Consider the following 21,083-nt stretch of genomic DNA (forward strand, 5'->3'; position numbering starts at 1 on the left):
TAAATATACATTAAGTAAACACAAATTAAATCAAGTTGGCACTGAAACATTTCTAGGCACTGATATAAAGTAAACATTTTGTACTGTATTTGAATCTAAGCACAAGACTGATAACCATTGTCTGGTCATTCATCAAAATAAGCTTTGAAATGAAAGCTTAGTGGAGGTTTATTATTTTGTAATGTGGATAATGGATAATCAGTCATAATAGTATTATTTAAACATGACCCTTAAACCAGCTTTTGTCCAGAATGTTCTGGTATCAAACACCTTTCCGAGAGTCTGTGAGTCCGTAAACATGATTGAACCATAACTGTAATTTCTCATTAATGATGTCTATTCAATTCTTAAAAAAAAAAAAAAAAAGAAAGAAAGAAAGAAATGAAATGAAAAAAAGGACAAAAACATGGCTTTGGTAAATCAAATAAGATATGAATGAATACTGTATCTGAATTCTGTATGATAAAAAAAAAAAGTCTTTAACTCATCATGGAACCTCAGCTTGCTGATTAACAGTCCCAAGACTCCAGTTGAATTGGGTCTCTCTGACTCATAAGTAACCTTGTTTATATAAAAATAGAGACTATTTCTTTAAAATGGGGCCTTTAAGAATGTAGTGAAATTAAAACCTGGGTATACTATTCCTCAATAGGCTTATTTTTTATCTAACTGAATTGTGTTCCATATAAATATTTTCTGGATATTTGCAACACATTTCCTCAGCTATTTCAAAACATGTTCAAATACATATTCATACTTTTTTATATACAAAAACGTATGACAGATTGATATTTGGAGACAGTCACTGAAATTACTTAAAGTTGTGTCAGCAATTTTCCACGAAACTGAAAGCGTCCCATCTATATATGTAGTGGCACATAATGGCATTATTGGCACAAAGTTCAAAATAGTCTTTCCTCCACGCAAGCAGACGTATCCAGAGAGAGCGTCTTCTCAAAATATCTGCAGCCGAATTCCACTCCAGCACACCCACATGTGCAGTTATAAACGTATATAATATATCAGCTCTAGATATATCATCTCTAAATGACCACATGTCTATGGAAAATAATTTGGGATTGGCATCCATAGCATTGCAATCAGTCTAGAAAAATAAACATCTTCATTCCATTTCTGTTCATCTCTGTTCCCATCACTGTAATTGCTTGTTTGTTGTTTTTCTTGTGTTTAGCTTTTTTGTGTTGTGGTCATGTTCTTATACTTGATTCACAGGTTTTCCAGTGGGATCCTGTAAATAGAGAAGATTGAATTTTACCTCAAATTTGAGAATGATCGAAACAAAACCACATTTTAAGGGTTGTAAAAGAAATAGAAAAAAAAATTCCACAAAGGGAAATTGACTTCCTTAGATATATTAGCATTTTTATTTCAGATTTAGCTCATTTTCTTACCATTTAAAGAAATACAAATATATAAAGTAAACAAAAAAAATTGCTTGGCTCTGAACCATTACTAGACACACACACCACACACACACACACACACACACACACACACACACACACACACACACACACACACACATTTTGTCCTTTAACATTTTTAATCAATTAACATTAATTAATACAAGTTTGCAATTACTTCAATGATTATATCAGTGTTCTCATTATCACATTATGCTGTTAGTAAATTTACTATTTCAACACAATGAACTCATTTCAAATAAACGACTAGTGAGACCTCAGTGAAATATTCCTTATAAAGCCAGAGGAACTGTGATTTTCTATTAAACAAAAAAACACTAGAGAACTGTGTCAGAATTACACCATGTGAACTTCAGAGCCACCTGTAATATAATATTTACCAGGGCACAAATTGAAGATGTGGGCTCAACCCAAAGGTAGTAAAAGCGCCTCAACAGGAGATCTCAAACCATTTCTCAGACACAAAGGCCACGGGGATTAGCTGCCTTTCAGTGGGCGACGGTCTGAAATAGACAGACAAATCAGCTCTTCAATCTTGCAGTTATAAGCACTTCTTTCCCACTCCCAGATTCTTTTTACATGGCGGCTGTGTTATACTACAAACAAAAGCAGCCACAGTTGCATTTCCTGTCAACTCTCTCATCCAGGTTTTGTATTTAGAAGCGTAGAGCATTAAATGTAGCAGCACAAAAATTATTCATATGTCTGAGTATGATCATGCTTAAATTGAGTCAGACTTTTGTAACGGTGGGGTCAACGAATGGGCAAATAACAGGACTACACAACTTCACAACATTTAGCCTTAAAAATACTTTAACAGTTCTTTAGGAGAGGAGATTGTAATGGTTCCTTTTAAAATACACATTAAAGGAATTGTACACCAACAAATGAATATACTGTCAACATTTTCTCATCCTTAAGTTGTTCCAAACAGGGACTAAAAATGAACTGTTTTTCATTTCGGTTCATTCTGAGCATTTTTCGTTCCAGTTCAGAAGTTCCGCAGCCTCCTTTCCAAAAGGTTACAGGTTAGAACAAAATAAAATAACTGTTAATAATGTTCTTTTTAAAATGAAAGCACTCTGCGCTAATGGGTGGGTGAAATACCAATTGCAATGTTGCCAGATCTCGCTAGAGAAACAAGAAACCTGGTCCAGAAAAACAAGCCCAAAATAAGCCAATTGCCTCACCAAAATAAGCGAAAAATACCAAAAAATGTTTTCTTGTGTGGTGGATTTATTGGCATAGAAATTATATCAAGCAGTTCATTAACAGTTAAGTATACCTTTAATTACAGATCTGCTTCTCAGTCAAAACCCAACAGCATTAAATCTGTATTAATGCATCATATTTTCCAAAACTTCAGTGAAGACTTGGAAACAACTGAGAAAAGTATTTTTTACCTCTAATGTTTTCTTTGTATCTGGATTAACCATACATGTACACAGGGTTGGGGAGTAATGGAAAACATGTAACAAGAATACATATTTAAAATACAAAATAATTAATAATAAAAAAAGTAATTGCATTCCACTACAGTTACAATTTAAATAATTGGTAATTAGAATACAGTTACATTCAAAAGTATTTTGATTACTGAAGAGATTTCTTTGCATTTTACTGTCATTTGTTTAATTTATTATTTAGTTCTTTCAGATGGAAAACATTTATACTTCTAAATAATGCGATTCAAAGTGCATTTGAACAGCAGTGAAACACTTTCTTATGATGTGTTACATTCATACAAGCAGACAGAGAAGAAAGTTTGGAGCAGAAGAAATATAAATAAATCTTGTGTAAATTGTCAGCTTTATGCTAAGCTAAAATGCTATTTCTAGCCATTTTACATGCACATGTTACCAGTCACGATCATATTTTTTTATCAAGAAAATTCACGTTGGATCATAATTTCCTATTTTCTAGTAAGAACTTTGATAATAGGGCAAAAATTGTATTCTAATTGTTGTATTGTTTCCCTGTAAAAATATCTAAAAATCCTTAAAACAAGATCAATTTGATTTATCTTGTTTTAGAAGCAACACTGCATAACATATTTAGGTTTTTCAGAGAATGTATTTTTAATTTGTGTATTTTTTCTTACTGTACTGGCAGAGTTTTTAATAGTCAAAACAAGTGAAAAAATCTACCAGTGTTGAAGAAGTAATCAAAAACCTTGAGTAATCTAACGAAATACATAAAAAATGTCACTTTACAGCATTTATTCTGTAATCTGTAGTGGAATACATCTAAAAAGTAACCCTCCCAACCCTGCATGTACAGTATACTGTATGAAGTATTTATACATAGTTGTTAAAAAGGTTTTCATTCACAGAATGCAACATCCACAATGGGCAATTAAGCAAAACAAATTATGAAATGTATTTCCTTCAGAATCAAATTTTTTTTAGGCAACATGAAGTGGTGTAGTTCCATAAAAAATACTGTAATAAACCCTTTGGCCTTTGGTATCAGGAAAAAAAAATATCGGAATAAAATTAACAATAATGTTTTCACTCTGGAACAATTGAAAATCACTTTGTTCCAGTTTTCGGTTACTTTCTAACAAATATTTTTGTTTTAATTCCTTGAACCATTTTTAGGCCCCTGTTTCCATACCTGTATGACATTCTCTCTATTGTGCTGGATCACAAATTGTGAATTTTTGAAGATTGTCATGGCACTATTCCATATAATAAAAAGTGAATGTGTGCTGGGTCTGTCAAGCTCCATAATAAGAGTACACTAAATTTCTAAAGCCAAATGATAGCTTTATGTGAAGGACAGTGACATATCTTTGGTCTGTTTGTCACCCAAAGGTATTTTATGGATGAAGAAGACTTGATAAATCACATGGTACTTTTATGGTGCTTTTTGTCATATTTGGAGCCAGATAAACCCAGTCCCCTTTCAATCCACCAGCAAAAATCCACCCACAGAAGAAAGTCATTAGGGTTTGGAAATTATGACATTCTTGTGTGACACATATGCAATTAACATGTGAGTGAGAAACTGTTTTATACATTTTTGCATATTTTTTCCTGTGCTCTGCTATGGACCTGAGTTCCAACTTTACAAAATGAACACAAACAGTATATCCTACAGTTCTAAACCATTATCTTGTGTGCTTCAATGGAAGCAAAGGTACCATTTGTACAGAGGAGTTAACATGGTCAATTACCCAAATTTGCTTATTTGAATAGTTATGTTTTAACATTTCTTTGTTTAAAAAGTAAAAAAAAAAAATTGCAGGTAGATTGTGAATCCCAGATTTTCAATGTGGTCTCAGACATCTGGACCACATTGTATTACAAAACAGCTATTTAAAAATTATACTACAAACTGGTTTAATTTTTGCCCTACAAAACTATTATTCCTGTAAGTTAATGTGAAGTCCACAGAAGAGTATATGTAAAATCTAGAGAAATATTTGAAATCTCAGATTTTCTATGTGGTCTCAGATTTTTGTACCTTATACTATACTTTGAACATATACTTTAGTATAAGACTTTGACTCTTGCCTGTTTCCATTATAAGAGGTCTGGTAGATTGGTGTGTGCTGGATCATCTCATCTGTGTACACTGGTATGCCGGCTCGCACACACTCGTGCGAGCACTGTAAACTGTTGTTGTAGGCGGTAAAGATGTCCACCTTACTGGGCACACGGGCAGGCGTGAAGTCGGTCAGGTTCTGACAGCTCTCCTCCTGCTGATTGATCTTTCTCTGGTGGCTGCTGTGTCGGCCATTCCCCGACTGTGCACAACTACAAAAACACGTACCAAATTCACAAAGCCAAAATAAAATCATACCTTGAACCGCTGTGTCTGTATTAACATTTAACATAAACTGGGAAGACAGACATAGACATGGTGTATACATGTGTCAGGATTTGTTGGTGCGATAATGTATTGGGAAGATTGTCCTTACTGATGAAAAAACAGAATGATAGAGAAAAAGATTGAAAGATGATAAGGCAGACAGAGGAAGAGGAATAGGGAGAGGCAGACAGAAAGAGATAGACAAGGATAGGGACACTATGGTCGAATGTATGTAGGCATCCAAATATAACACCCATGTGTGCTTGTTAAACACATAGTTTTAAGATTTGTCTGCACTGGAATTAAAGGGCCATGCAAAACCCATTAATTAGAAGGGCTAGTCCACATACTTTTGGCCATGTATGGTTGACAGGAAGTAATTGACACATTGCTGAAAGAAAAGAATGTTTCCTACCAGTTTTTAAGGACTAGAGTAGTGATCAAGGCGGCGACGATCATGATGAGGGACACAGTGATAGTGATGATCTGGTGAACAGCCAGACCTAAGAGCAGAAACAGCAGAGAGCATGGTTATCAATGTCTCCATGACAACTACTATGGCTTTGTTCACATTCCACACAATTCTGTTTGTTTTCAAATCTGGTCTTCAGTACAGACTGTTGTTTTGCTAGTAATAAAACCAGGTCAGTTTGTGATGACAATCAATATCTATATCAGTTGCCAAAGTAATGACTTAAGCGTCAGTAGCACGGTGTCAAGAGACACAAGAGAGATGATAATCATTGCCACAATGCTGAACTCATGAGGCGCATCAGACAACATAAGTCTCAGAGACATCAGTGTATTTACACAGTCATGCATATGCTGTTTCCAAAATCGCTCTCTCATTCGTTAATTCACCATTGCATAGCGAATTACAGACACATCTGAGTGTAAATGAGTACATTTAAGCAGCTGTAGAGACTGCAGTATGTTGTGTATAATGTCACAGTCACGGTGAGTCCTGAATGACCAAAAAATACTTAAAATCTGAAATGGCTAATCAAATTGAAGCGCATTTAAAAAAAATTGATTTTTTTTTTATAGGATTTAAAAAAACATATGGATGTAGATTTGATCAGATTTTTGTATTTTATTTTGTATTTATTTTATGGATTTTGCTTTTTAGACTGCGAGTTTGACATGTATATTTTTTTTATATTTTTCCTGTCTGTACAAAGCCAAGCATTGAATTCCTTTGTGAGGTTTTTGATTGCTATAACATTGACACACTATATCTTAATAGTAGCCATCAGTGCGCTATCTGTGTCCATGTGGCGTTTTGTAGCCTCTGTCTGCAACCTATACAGTATATCCATTACTGTAATTCAATCATTCCATTTATTTGGCAATTTTTACGAAGTCTGGACTATGAAACAGTTTTGACTGAAAGCAACAGGACAGAGATGGCAAGCATGCCAGTTGGCTAAAGGTCAATGGCCGACAATTAATGCAGAACAAGGACTCTCTGTTCTAGACAAAAGAGTGTCACAAGAACTATGAGCTATGCTGTCTTTCTCACCCTTGTACTCTCGACTGGACAAAAATGAGACTCTGTGGGAAACCACAGTTATCTATACTTTTAGATATAAAGAGTGCCACAATTCTGTTTCTTGGTGGAGCTGATAACAGTGAAGGAAGCAATTTTATGGATTTTCCCATCAATATTTATGAAGTGTGTCTATCTTTGAGGAGCAGCAGCATCCATATTACAAATCTGGACTCCTGAGCGGAAGAAAGAATCTGAGACCGCTGTAGTGGTTAGTGCATTTACTTAAGTGAAAAGTTTACAGTATATAAGGCAATTACATAGTTTCAGCTTAATTTATTCTGGGCACCATTTCAGAGTAATAACAATCTAGTTAACCTTACTGCACCTGGCACAGAAGCTTCACAAGTGTAGTGTGGCCAGACACCCTGTTTTTCCCGGGACAGTCCCGTATTTAAGCACATTTTGTACTCACTCAGTCACGTGAGTATTCTTATCAAAGGTAGCCAAGGATATGGCTTGTAAAACAAGTAAAATCACACATGTTATTTGAAGTGCATGATTGGATTAAACTATCCAATCACAATCCCCTATCAATAGATGTCCAATTAGTGAACTGATTGAAGAGTCTGTTTGAAAGAGCACACAGATGAAACTGCAGCTGGAAAAATGTAAAGGAAGTGTGAATGTACATTTAATGAGGATCTTCAAAAAGAGTTTACATTTCTAAAAAAAGGAGTCACAGACAGAGCCTAGTAAATTGAGGTGTGAGATTTGTTGAGCTCTCATTTCCATCGCCCATGGAGGCCGCACCGACATTGTGCAGCATGATCATAGCTTGTGGATGCTGCTAAAAATATGTGCGCCACATCAAGTGTTAGCGATTTCTTTGTGAAGCAAAGTTCTGAATCTGACGTGGTGCATGCTAGTGAAGGATTTTTGCTTATCATTCTGTTGTGCACAGCCATAGTTTTGCACATTCATGACCTGAGAAATTCTTGCAGGCCAGGCTGGAGGAATCATTCATAACCTCTGATATTAAAAATCAGTTGGATATCCTGGTTGAAGCTGGTGACATGCAAGCAGATGATTTCTTTTGAGCAGAGAGAAACTTTTATTCGGCATCGGTTGATTGCCTCCAAAATTGGAGCCATTATTGGAGTATACAGAAAAACTTGAGTGTCCCTACTGAGACATCCCAGAATCAAGTCAAGTCAAGTGGGTTTTTATTGTCATTTATGGTTTATTTACATTGGAATGAAATGCCGTTACTCCAGAACCATGGTGCAACACAGAAGAGTATGCAAGACTACATAAAGTGCAATACACAACAGTGTGAGATGAGTGCAGGACAATAATTTCTCAGAACAGAACATGGGTGAGGCGAGGACTAACCACCGCCTCAATATTATGCTTTTGTCCCTGGAATATTACCATGACAGTCACTATAGGATAATCATGAATATACCCATGCACACACCTCACCTTAACCCAATATTTGCGTTGCTGGACGAAGCAATCCAGCTGGCGGAAGACCGTCTGGCAGCATATCTGTGAGCTGGCACATCCCACACCCTTTCTCCCACTAGTGTCTCCTAACTTGCCACTCCCCGCAACCGGGGAAATGGTCTTGGGGGAATGTTCTCCCTTTTTGTGGAAACACTAGTGGGAGAAAGGGTGTGGGATGTGCCAGCCCCCAGATATGCTGCCAGACGGTCTTCCGCCAGCTGGATCGCTTCGTCCAGCACCGCTGGACCCACTAGGTCATCCCCTTCAGCAACCTGGAGACTAACTGCTCCAGCACCACCAGGTAGATGACATCCTTGCCGTCACTGTCCTCCTTGGCCAGCACCCACCACTGGCAGGTGTCACAGAGCTGCTGGGCAAAGTCAAGTGTGCGGCCGACCTTGCTCAGCATCATGGAACAGATACGCTGGCAGTGTACTTCTGGGCTATTGCCAACCCATTGCAAGATGGACTTCTTCAGTACCGAGTAGTCCAGGAGGTTGGCAACCAGAATCTGTTGCACTGCTATCTGTGCTTCCCTAGTCAGCATCGACAGAAGGTGCACCACCCAATATTCCGGCGGCCACTTCAGAGCTTCGGTGGTATGCTCGAAGAGCTCAAGGTATGCCTCCCTATCATCTTGAGGCCCCATCTTTGTGAGCAACACGTGGGGATGTGCTGCTGCCGGGGATGCGGCGGCCACGCACTCCTGGGGTACTAAGCTCTGCAGAATGGATCTCCTCCTGGACCCGAAGGAGCACCTCGAAACGATTTTGCTGCTCTCTCCGAAGATCCAGGAGAGCCTGGTGTTTTCCATGGTGCAAAACGAGACACCAGAAAACTTCCTCCAGCGCTGATGACAGCGTATCCTTCTTCCTCAAATCTTGGGTTTCGGCACCAGTGTAACAAGGTTTAAGGAATGAAGGAGGCGGGAGATGGTGAATCCAACTAAAAGGTAAATATATTAATAATATAAAACACATTTTCTTGACGGCATAATGCTAATGCTTCACAGATACACTCAATTGCTCTAGGAATTGTGAACAGAAACAGCAATTACCAGCAAAAAAAAGGTGAAAACCCTTACTGATTCCTCCTCCCAGACGAACACTCAACCATGCCCTCGCCTCCGCAGTTAATTCAATAGTTTAGTAAAGAAAGGGAAGCGATAGGATGGCGAAACTTTCAAAGGGGTGCATACCTCTCCAGTTTTGGGTAGTTGCACCAGTTTAAGATCATTAGAAACATTGAAGTCATGTGCAGTTAAACTTTTAATGTATTATTTAATTTTAGTATTTTGTTTTATAATATAAATATTTTATTCTAGTAATTTAGTATTTCATAAAAATAAAATTAAATGTATATGTCATTTTAAACCAAAATACGAGCTAATATGGTGCAGCACGCACTTTGTTGAATGTTGTTTACGATATGATTAAAGCCATTGTCATGGATATTTGAAACTGAATCATATTTTACATTGACAGCTGTTGACTGTAAAATTCTGCCAGAAATATCTGCTTTTATGAAGACATCAGCTGCGTCATATCCAGGAATCTGTACAAAACATTCCTCCTTGATTTGATTTTAGGTTTATTTGGTGTGGACACAAGACTTGGCAGTAAAAATACACTAAAATACACCTTGCAGATAAACAAGATCCATTCCACCACAGCTAAATACCGCATTAAAGCAAATGTTGAGCTGTTTGCATTATTCAAAATACAGTAATAAAAGCAATGTATCATATCAGAAATAGCATTCCCAAACATCCTTTCTAAAGCATTCATTCTTTTTATCTAACAGGGCATCATAAATAAATTATTGTTGTGCTGTTTGTGTGCGGGTGTCAGTTTGCACATAATTTTTCTTTCAAGTGTAATATATCTTTCATTATTTACTTGTCTTTATGTAGTTACAATCTCAATTATTATTTTTTTTTTTTCTGGGAACATAAATTTTAAGAATCTTCAAGCAATTATTTTCTATACAATGACAGTGACCATAGTGTTCACAGTGACCACATCTGTCAAGCTCCAGAAAGGGAGGGGCACTTTTTAAAAAATCACCATAAAAGTAGTCCATATGGCATGAGCACTGTTTTCCAAGTCATTTGAGGTCATTTGACAGATTTGTGATGAATAGACTGAAACTTAAGTCATAATGCACTGAAAATCTTCCCCTCCGCTGTAGATTTAAAATAAAAAATGGCACCAACACCACAGACCTGATGTCTATGGTGTTCAAACAGTGCCAATGCTTAAGGTGCTTTTATGGTTATTTTGTCATTTAAATTGAACAATTGTAATTGAATGGTCACTATGAACATTTGTTGTATGGAAAATAACTGTAAGAAGGTGTTTGACTGTCAAAATAAATGCATACAGGTTTGGAGCGACATGTGGGTGAGTAAAATAATGGCAGGTTTATTTATTTTTTTCTAAACTATTCTTGTATAAGATCTATTTTTTGCGCATGTGTCCGCAAGTGTGGGTGACGTCAAGCATCTGTGCCTGTTCTGACAGATTACATCAGCCTCCAGGGCTGCTGCTGTAATACTGCAGTGCTGAGCTCTGCTCTTAATGACACTCTGAGAATGTAAGTTTGTTCATTCCCAGCAAACCCCTCAGATTAACCAGGCTTACATCAGCAATCACTGAACAAGCAGTATAAGTGCCTCTGTCCAGGAAAATGTGCACTAAATATACTGTAATGTGAAACTTAGGTGCTCCAGCAATTATGTTTTGTAATCGGGTTAATGTCTTATTGCAAAGATTAAAAAAAAATATATGAACTAACACAAAATGGATTCACTAAGAATGAGAAAACACTGAACAGCATTTATACTAGCAATGCTTCATTTTAGTTTTAATACATAAGAAATTATCAGTACAACTACAAAGTTATCAAAAAGGAGCAGTTACTAAGTATACAAGTCAAGTGTGATGGCTAGATGCAAAGACTGAAAGGGATAGTTCACAGAAAAAGGAAAATGTTGTCCTCATTTACTTGCAGTAATGTTCTTCCAAACCTGTATGATGTTTATTCATCCATGAAACACAAAAGGAGATGATAGACAGAATTACTGCCTCAGTTATCATTGACTTTCATTTCATTGAATGCAGCCAATATCTTGCCTTACATCTCTCTTTGTGTTTCATAGAGCAAGAATATTCATAAGGGTTTGTGTAAATGAGATTGTGTAAATTATGTTAAAAAAAAATATTTTGGGGTGATCTATCCCTTTAAGGTCAGATGGGACACAATGACATCAAAGTATAACACATTTACGGAGGAAGCAAAGTTATTGACGGCAAGTCCAATGACGAATTTTCCTAATTTGTAGTTTTTTTCAGTCTATATGTTTCCGGTCTTACTCGACCCACCTGAGCGGGATTCGAACAGGCGATTCCCGCCATGGGAGTCAGATGCACTAGCAAGGAGGCTGTAAAAGCTATGGCCTCTAGCCTTTGTCGCTAGTGCCCCTAAACCTCACTCCAATCCAGGTCACAGCACCAGTGTCACCGGTCCTACGTGACCGATGCCCCAGCATGGAAATCGGATGTGCTAGCAAGGAGGTTATAAAAGCCATGGCCTCTATCCTTGGTTGCTAGTGCATCTCTTAAGGTAAGGAGAGTGAGGTTTACACACTGCACAGCTATCACGTACCAGCTGGCTACCATCGCATATACATTTGAACAAATATATATATAGATATTTTTTTATGATTTCAATACAACATTTCAGAATTTGTGATCATTGCTTCCTTTTAATATATTGTTGTTGTTTTTTTTAATGCCAAAAATAATTTCGTTCAAAATAATGCATTCTATCACTGTGAAGAACTGACTCTGGAAAGATCTGTTTGTTCCAATGCAGTCTTGATTCACTTGGCAGTGTTACCGGTTGTTTGATTGACCTAGAGAGGAATTAGGTTGAAGTTGTTTTCACACGGTGCAGTGTACCCTTAGTCTTAAGCAGTGCAGAGGAGTTCAGGCACTCGCATATTTCATTTTGATGTTCTGACCCTTCCTGATTGCTTAGCTGGCACTATATGACTGATGGAAGCATGCAGATGCATCTGGGAACAGCTCGCATCACTTTCCCTCCCTGTCCTGGGTTTGGATCAGAACTGGATTAATTTTATCTTTGTCCCTGGTTCAAACACGGCTTGCATGGAGTCCCCCAGCTAAACCAACACATAAACATATCGGACAGCTATTTAAATTTCTCTATCTCGCTTTCTGTCCCTCTTTCTCTGAGATGGAACTAGCAGATTTATTTGAGAGAAAGAAGGGCAATATATTCAGGCGTTTATGAATCTGTGAAATTTTATGAGATGAGCTCTCTGCCCTCAACCTTGCTCAGAGTCGAAACTCTTGTTGGCTTCTTGCCCTGATGTTTTATGTATTGATTTCAGGTTGAAAGATTCATTTTCCCCATTCTGTCTGACCTAACCCTTCACATTTGTGTAATATAGAGCTTTATAATACCATAGTAGATGAACGTTAATGTATGCCCATTATTTTCTTATTACTGCGGCCCAGGCTGTGAGAACAGGAAGTATATCACCTTGTCTCATCTAAATCTGGGATGAGAGAGATAGGCACACCAATTTCAATCAGGGAAGGTGTCACAAGTGTAAAAAAGGCTGGCTCTGTGGTACTAGACACCCTCCTTTCTAACTCTGTCAGTGATGGAGTCACCTTGCTCTGTGAGCTCGGGGTGAGCCGTTGTTTCCCTGGGCGCCTTGCCAATAATCAGGACAAAAGAGCCCAACCCTCAGAGGACTATAGTTCCAAAAATCCCCAAATCACAAAGACATGCAGTCCCTGCTCTCAGAAAACATCTCTAACAGAGCAAGTTGAATTTACATTGGGGGTCTTCTTATTGTTTAACGACTACAACTGCTAGTTTCAGCTATTTTGGTGGTGTCTTTTAAAAGACAATTTGAAATCAGTTGCGTGGAAATCAACATGTTTCATCAGTGCATGTTATTCAAATGAAATTAAAGTTTATATCCTTTTATTACAATTTAATAACTGTCCTCTTTCTGAAAAATGTTTATGCTGAAATAACCAAGGTCGTGTATGCATGGAAAATAATATTAGACAATTATATCATGGCCACTTTCATGATCCAATCAAATCATGATGGATAAAAAAATATCTCTCCCACTGAATATTCTGTTCTTCTGAAATGCCACGACACCAAATTAAATGCAATGTGAATGCTGTTTCATGTTGTCTTTATACATTTATAGAGAAGGACTAGAACTAGTGGCCATGGCTAACTATTGCATAAAATAGCATAGCAAAGAACCATTTTAATGCTTAGTTTTTGTTGCTTTTAGCAAATGTGTTTTAGCTTTAAAGCCATCTACATGCTAGTGCACTCATAAAAGTTTACTTAGCAGATCCAATGTAGTCTTTTTCTTCCAGGAACTTGAACCAATATTTTTGATAACATAATTTCCTGCTCAAATTTCATCCAATCAAATCCTCAAGAATGAGAACATCCCGTCCCCTTAATTCCACCTTAAAGGCATAGTTCATCCAAAAAAATAAAATCAGTCATGGTTTACTCACCACTGTGTTGTTATAATCCGGTGTATGTGTGACAGACCTCCGAGAAACAGTTGGTAGGTGAAAGATTCTTAGCCAAAAGTAATTTTTAACCAGTTAGTGAGATGCTGGCTTCAATACACTGTTATGAGAAAGATTTTGGACCTGGACAAGGAGACCAGAGGAGACACAAATCAAAACAACATGATCAACAAAATGTCCCGTTGCTCATTGCGGCTGGGTAGGACAAAATCTCTGACACTATGTGGACTGTGACTGCCTTCAGCCTCTTCCCCTCATTTTTATTTCTGAGTTCTCTGTTTCAAACAAATAAGGCTGGGTATAGAAATGCATCTATATGTCAACTTTAAACTCTTCAGACATGTTTTGTAAGTTCTGTTCTCTGATTTGTGTGTAGCTGTGTTGTGTTCTATTGTTAATATCACAGTGGCAATAGAAAAACAAAACGAGCTTACACTTACACAGCAGGGCTGTGTATTCCATTACATTTTGATAAGCAACAGTCAGTGAGCATTTTCAAACAAATAGCTCATTATATTTTCATTTGTTTTTCACCAAACCTTATCATATGCCTTAATAACAAGGCATGAGTCGCATACAATAATTTATTAGACTTCTGAAGTATTGTGTCTTTTATGAAGCTTGAATAGGTAGTCATCATAAACTGCCATTGTATGACATCACTGAGCACAATCCTTTCAAAAAGTTCTCCCTTTGTTTTAAGAAAAAGAAAGTCAAATGGGCTTATAACAACATAAGTGTGAGTAAACAATGACTGAATTTTGGACTAAACCTTTAATAGCAAATCATGGTTTATGGCAGCGTCAAACTGAAGGCTGTTATATTTCCTGCCTACAATTACTTTTTCTATAGTACTTTATTTTAACATAGGAAAGAAAACTGCTATTGTCAAGTGATTTTATGGGGTCTTCAAAATTAAACAGTGGCCAACAGTATGGAATAAACTGGTCTAGATAACAAATTAGGCCCAACAAAGTAAAATGTCAAGAGACTGCCATTAAAATGGGACAGTAGTGGAACGAAAGGAGATTTTAAAAAAATCTAGGACAAATATGGAACCCAGATAAGACAGTTTACACACGACAGACCTTGAGAAACTAATACAAAGGAGATGCACTCAGGGGGCAGTATTTTAGCTGAAGGTTATAGTCTGTGCTGGGAAGCGCTGAACTGCTGGGGCCCCATTGAGAAGGAACCTCATAGATAGACACTCCTATCCATCTAAAGAACATTTAAGTTTGGAGTGGGTCATAGGCTGGATCTGTCAGCAAAAAAGTTATATAGTGCAGTCCAGGCCTGGCATCTGCAGCTACAGATGGCTGTAAAGGACTAGTGAGATGGAGTGGAAAGAAGATGCCTTCACTGAGTGCTTTCAATCATGCTGTGTTTTGACTGGAGTAATACTGCTGGAGGATTATGGTAAGGTAACAGCTTTCATTGAACATTTAAAATTCCAGTACACTAAAAGAAAAGAAAACAAAAAAATTATTCTGTCTAGGGGTGGGTGGCATGATGAAAATCTTATATCATGGTATGAGTAATTTTCTCTCCCATGTAAAACGCCTATTGACTAATAGCCATGTACTGTAAATATACTACTGCAGTAGTATCTGACATATTTTCACCATCGCAGTGTTTCATCAAACTTCTGTCCATCTAGAACAATGCAAAACATCTTCAGAATTTGTATGCAAGAGTATCACAGATCCAGCATACTAGTAATAAACTACTGTGTGGCTGCAAAGTTTAAATTTACTTTACAGGAGCAGCACTCTTACCAAAAATTATACCTTGGAATTCGTTGTATCTTTGCTGCAAATCCCAACACTAACACCAGAGATTTTTCACAGTGATCCATGTCAATTGAGATTTTAATGGAGTGATATAATATTATTATAAGTGAACTCTCAGAGACAGACAGACATATTGTGCAAAGACAGAAAGTCTTAAAAAAAAATGAAAAAAAGTTCCAAATTATTAGTCTGAGTTTATGCATATGTTTTCTGTGTATGCAGAAACTCTGGGATTTAGAAATCTATTTTTAACTAATTTTCCAAAAGCAAATTATACATTTTCTGTAATATGGGGATTTGCCCTCGAAAGCCAACTTCAGAATCTAAGCCTCTTTTGCAGCCATGTTTCTAATGAGTATATAGTCACCATTGTGGGCATCTTATCTGCCCCTTTGTCACATGACGATCAAGTTTTTTCAAAGTGACAGAATTCGTAATTGAAAAATGCTGAGCAATGTCAAAGGATTGGATTTTTTCAAATGACCAAAATTCACCCAAGCTGTTTCTTGGACTTGTTATCTGTTAGCCAATCAGCTTGCTCACATGAATGAATGTTACAATTATATTGCACTTTTCTGACACTTCACTCAAACCACTTTACTTGGTGAACATGGGATTCTCCTCAACCACCACCAGTGCGCAGCATCCACCTGGATGATGCAACGGCAGCCATAGTGCGCCAGAACGCTCACCACACCAGCTTTTTGTGAAGAGGAGAGAGTGGAGTGATAGAGCCAATTAATGTATAAGGATTATTAGGAGGCCATGATTAATAAGGGTTATGGGGGGAATTTGGCCAGGACACTAAGGTTACACCCCTACTCTTGTCTAGAAGTGTCCTGGGATTTATAATGACCACAGAGAGTCAGGACCTCAGATTAACATCTCATCCAAAAGAAGGTGTATAGTGTCCCCGTCAATATACTGGGATGTTAGGACCCACACAGACCGCAGGGTGAGCACACCAGGCGGAGCAAGGCTTGGATGGACACCTGGAGCAAATTATCCCACCCAGCCGTTGGTGACTGCGGTGTTGACGGGCGGAGGATAAAGCTACGAGAGCTGCAGTCGAGAGAGACTCCGAGAGAGAGAGATGCAACAAAGCTGTGTGTGTCTATGTGGAGTTAAAAAGCACCAATTTAATAAGGGTTCAAATGGGCAAGGAGGAGGTGGGAACTGGATGAACAGTCAAAATAATATAAAATGAAACAAAAAGACAAAACATAAATGCACACAGTGCAGCTCCCTCTCTCCCGAACTGCTGCATTCCACTGCACTTATCCCTCTCCTTGGCTGATTAGCCCGATTGGAGGCTAGGCATGCTTATTCACAGCCCGGCCCCACCCTCCTCCTCATCACACACCTCTTCCAGCAGCAAATTTAGTTTCCCCCAAGAGGTCTCCCAACCAGGTACTGACCAGGCTCAACCCTGCTTAGCTTCAGTGGGCAACCGGTCTAGAGTTACAGGGTGATATGGCTGCTATGGATGCACATGTGACATGTTAAGCTAATCGGCTTTCATGTTGTAAGCTGATTCGTCCTTTGACTTGTAATCGGGTAGCCAATCAAGGGTCTCTCTTTGTCTAACATTTAAATTGCATAGTTTTGCAGGTAAGCTGGTTTCACCCCAGTGCAGTGCCTCCACCCCAGCTTCCCTTGTCTAGACATGCTACATCATTTGTATGTCTAAATATTTGTCCTGGAGAGTCCTACATGCTTGATGCAGCATGTCTTGTGTTTTGTGCAGTAGCAGCATGTTCACATGCTTAACTCAGTATGTCTGTGTTTTATCTAGCAGTAGCAAGTCTCAGTAATTGCTCTGCAGCAGTTGCAGATGCAGAATAGCAGGCCTGTTATGCCAAGACCAATACCCTATCAATATGTCATACCCACGTTAACATGCCAATTCTTTCCAAGAGTTGTCATGGCTGAACTTCAATATCTAAACAGAACTAATGGAGTGTAACACACAAAGCCGGAAATGTTAAAATGATGCTCGAATTCAGCATAAGCACTGAAGGTGTCTGTTATGTCCTCCTTTTAGCTGTCTAGGGAAATAAGAGCATGTAACTTAATTGATAACATTTAACTAAATTAAGAGAATAAAATGAAAAGAAAACTGGTTCAGCTACCGATAACTTGCATGATGGAATGAATCAGGCAGAGACAGATATGGGTTACTGCTAATTATAATTATTTTTGAAACAAAATCATAGCAATACACCCAATCATAATTATGGTACAAACAGTGAAACAAATTTTTACAGTATATGTACAAATAGTAAGACAAAGTCAAACCAGACAAAGGAGTTAAGGACAATGATCGGGGCTAAATCAACAAAACAAAACTTATATCTTTCATCTTTCAAGTCTCAAGCTAACAAAGAAAATACAAATATGAAAACAATACCTAAACTACACTAACTAAACAAACATCATAAATACAGAGGGTAGCACCCACTCCTTACTAGTGTGTTTAGACAAACTCAAATGCTACGTAGTGTAGTGTAGATCACGTGACATGCTACCCTATCCCTCCTCTCAAAGTCCGGGAAGTTCGTTTTGAATGAGTGATTTAAGTGAAGCAATGTCACAACAGATAAACCAAGTAACAAACTTGGAAAGGAAAATTAAACCATTATGAAATACAGCTTTAACAACAAAATGGTTGTCTCACTAAAACATCAATCAGATAGCTATACTGCCCTGCAAAAGCAAAAGACCTTAACACACTAGAGTGTGAAACTGAGAAAAATGACTTTAAAGTTTCTGTTTTGTCCAGACAAAAGTATTATAGGTAGGACTCCCAAAATTTCACAACTAGTTGCTATACAGAAGAAATGTTTGTATGCAAAAAATCTTGAGCTCAAAATTGACCTTTGACCCTTGTTTGGCAGTTAATGTACTCTGCCTTTGTATCATGTGCCAAAAATCAGGAGTCATGCAAAGGCAAAAGGCCGTAACTGACATATGATCAATATTTACTTGCTGTTCACCATACTTACATCCATTATAAGAACACCTAACCAACATCTAGTCATCATGGTATTTGTTTTAAATTATATAGAAGACCTTTGGTTGTTCCTATTTAGTGCTATAATGATCAGGATAGTGCGGCAACACTAACACAGTTAAACAGTATAACAGATAAGTTACTTTGCAGTACAGTATGTACAGTATGAATAAATACAATACATATTTTCACAATAAAGATAATTTAATTATAATTGAATACAAAGGTATATGTATTTAAATGCAAGATATAGAGTAATAATTAATTAAACATTAGACCAATACATTAGAGATTAGAGACTGCTCATTCCAAGTTTTTTACTGCTCCAAATAAAATCTTACTGAAAGCTAATTTTTTGAGATATCAACCTAAAATTTGGAACACAACTTGTCCATAGGTATATATGACAAAGCATTCTTGAAATACAACCATTTAAGTTTGGATAGTGATTTTCATGTCTATGCTGAATAAGGGGAGGTGTGACAGTTAAAGGGTTAAGGGCCACCAAACTGCTCAAGATGCTCAGTCAACGAACTTGACTTGGATTACTACTTTTTAATTCTGAGATAATATAGACAGAGTATACCGAAAAAAAGTTGGAATTACTTTTACTATTTAGGTTAGCCTACTTTGTACGGACGTTAGCGATAACCAGCTGTAAAATCTGACGTGAACACCTGCAAGAAGGAAATATGGCTCAAACACGTATGGATTGTTGTGGATACAGCAGATGACGTGCATTGCTATGGATTATATCTTCTATGGATTATATCGGATTGCATGGAAAGGTAGGATGCCTCTGTATTTAATATTTGGTTTTCAGCATCTGATGTGAGGCGAGTGTCAGCGTCAACGTTATCGCTAATTTACGTGACACCGATTAAATTTAGCAAGCTCCGGGCTGTCACTGACATTGACAGATCTGAACCATCCCCCTATCACATCGCTATCACAGAGTAATAATACAAACAAGCAGTCGGCAGTTCTACACTTTAATTCAAAGATGTGTCGTGTGTATGTTACGCGGTTTGGTGACAATAAAAGAGCGGTAATCTTTGACAGTATGACAAAGCCAGAGTACAGTAACATCACAGCGACACCGTAACATCTCTCTTGATGCCAGGCGAAACAAAGTCAGAACACCTTAAACTCAAATTCAGCGTGCCGGAACAAAGGCTAAGAGCCGTAACAACTGTTACGGCGTTCTGCTGTGGTTTCTCGTATGGTTTTGGATGTTACGGTTGTCATAGCCCTTTAATTTCTCGTTAAAACAATCAAATTGACTCACGATATTTGTTCACATGATAAAGGAGGTCTTGAATACCCCAAAAATGACATTAACTCATTTTTGACCAAACATGATGTTACGGCTTTTTGCCTTTGTAGGGCAGTATACAAGTCCAAAGACAAAAGAGAGATAAACAAGCCTCCATCCTCTTGTCACTTCCAGGTTTTATAGAGAGAAGGAGAGTCCGGATTGGTTCCTTGAGGGGGGTGTTGTCACGTTAACTAATGATGATTGACAAGATGAATAACCAATCACTGAACCTAAGAATCATGACAGTAAAGATGAATGAGAGGAAAGAAAACACAATCGAAATATGCTGCAGAATGTAACAGTGCCATTTTATACTTTGTCATTCAGTTTTATGGCTTTAAAAGTAGCCAAATTTATTTTGGATGTAGTTGGATGTGAATGAGATGGTTTCACTTATGAATACAACCATTACTCATGCATGGGTGATAATTTGAATAGCAGCACATACCTATTTGCTCAGTATATTATTTAAAAAACTGTTTTTAGTTCTGCACCAGTTGTCCTCTACAGACCATTGACTGAATGCTTATTATTTCCATTCTGATTGAGAAGTGTAACTTGGTAATTTTATCCACTGTTTGAATCTAGTCAAATTTATGTTGATTCAGTTCCAAAGGTTACATTTTAACATTAGTACTGGGGAAACATCCGCAATGCAGATATCAGTGTCACTCAACTTATTCTGTCTATTATTTTTAGAAACCTTAACTTGAAGTCAACTTAAAATCAAATTTATTTTCTTACTGCCTATTCTCAACCTGAAAATTTCAGCAGTGCATTCTTATCATAATGTAATCTTTTGCTATTCTTCTGAAATTAAGGCTGTTTGTTCTATTAGATAGCATTAACTAACAGACAAATAGATATGTAAGCATTGGTTTAGCAAACTCTCTTTCGATAACATCACTTTAACAATCCAATCAATTCCTTATTATGTCCCGCCATGCATTTTTTCTTGTGGAATATCCTTTTTCGTACAGAAATACGTCACATTATGGAAATAAAATGGGTTGCATTCGGCAACTAATGCTGAATTTAATTATTAACTCTTTAATTTGTGATTATCACAATTACCCATATTAACCCATTGAGCAAAC

The 21,083-nt window shown here is 37.4% G+C and overlaps 1 protein-coding gene across 1 annotated transcript in view; it reads right to left on the reverse strand.

The window, feature by feature from the left end:
• Positions 1-320: 320 nt before the first annotated feature.
• The window catches only part of LOC127631096 (adherens junction-associated protein 1-like), a 74,449-nt gene continuing 53,686 nt past the window's right edge, over positions 321-21,083 (reverse strand). The window contains exons 3-6 of the mRNA XM_052109071.1: positions 5,677-5,764; positions 4,964-5,206; positions 1,826-1,948; positions 321-1,249 (exon numbers count right to left, since the gene is read on the reverse strand). Coding sequence (XP_051965031.1) covers positions 1,876-1,948; positions 4,964-5,206; positions 5,677-5,764 — 404 coding nt within the window. The 3' untranslated portion in view covers positions 321-1,249; positions 1,826-1,875. The remainder of the gene's footprint in view (positions 1,250-1,825; positions 1,949-4,963; positions 5,207-5,676; positions 5,765-21,083) is intronic.

Source organism: Xyrauchen texanus, chromosome 37 (assembly GCF_025860055.1).
Source record: "Xyrauchen texanus isolate HMW12.3.18 chromosome 37, RBS_HiC_50CHRs, whole genome shotgun sequence".
In the NCBI taxonomy this organism is placed as follows: Eukaryota; Metazoa; Chordata; class Actinopteri; order Cypriniformes; family Catostomidae; genus Xyrauchen; species Xyrauchen texanus.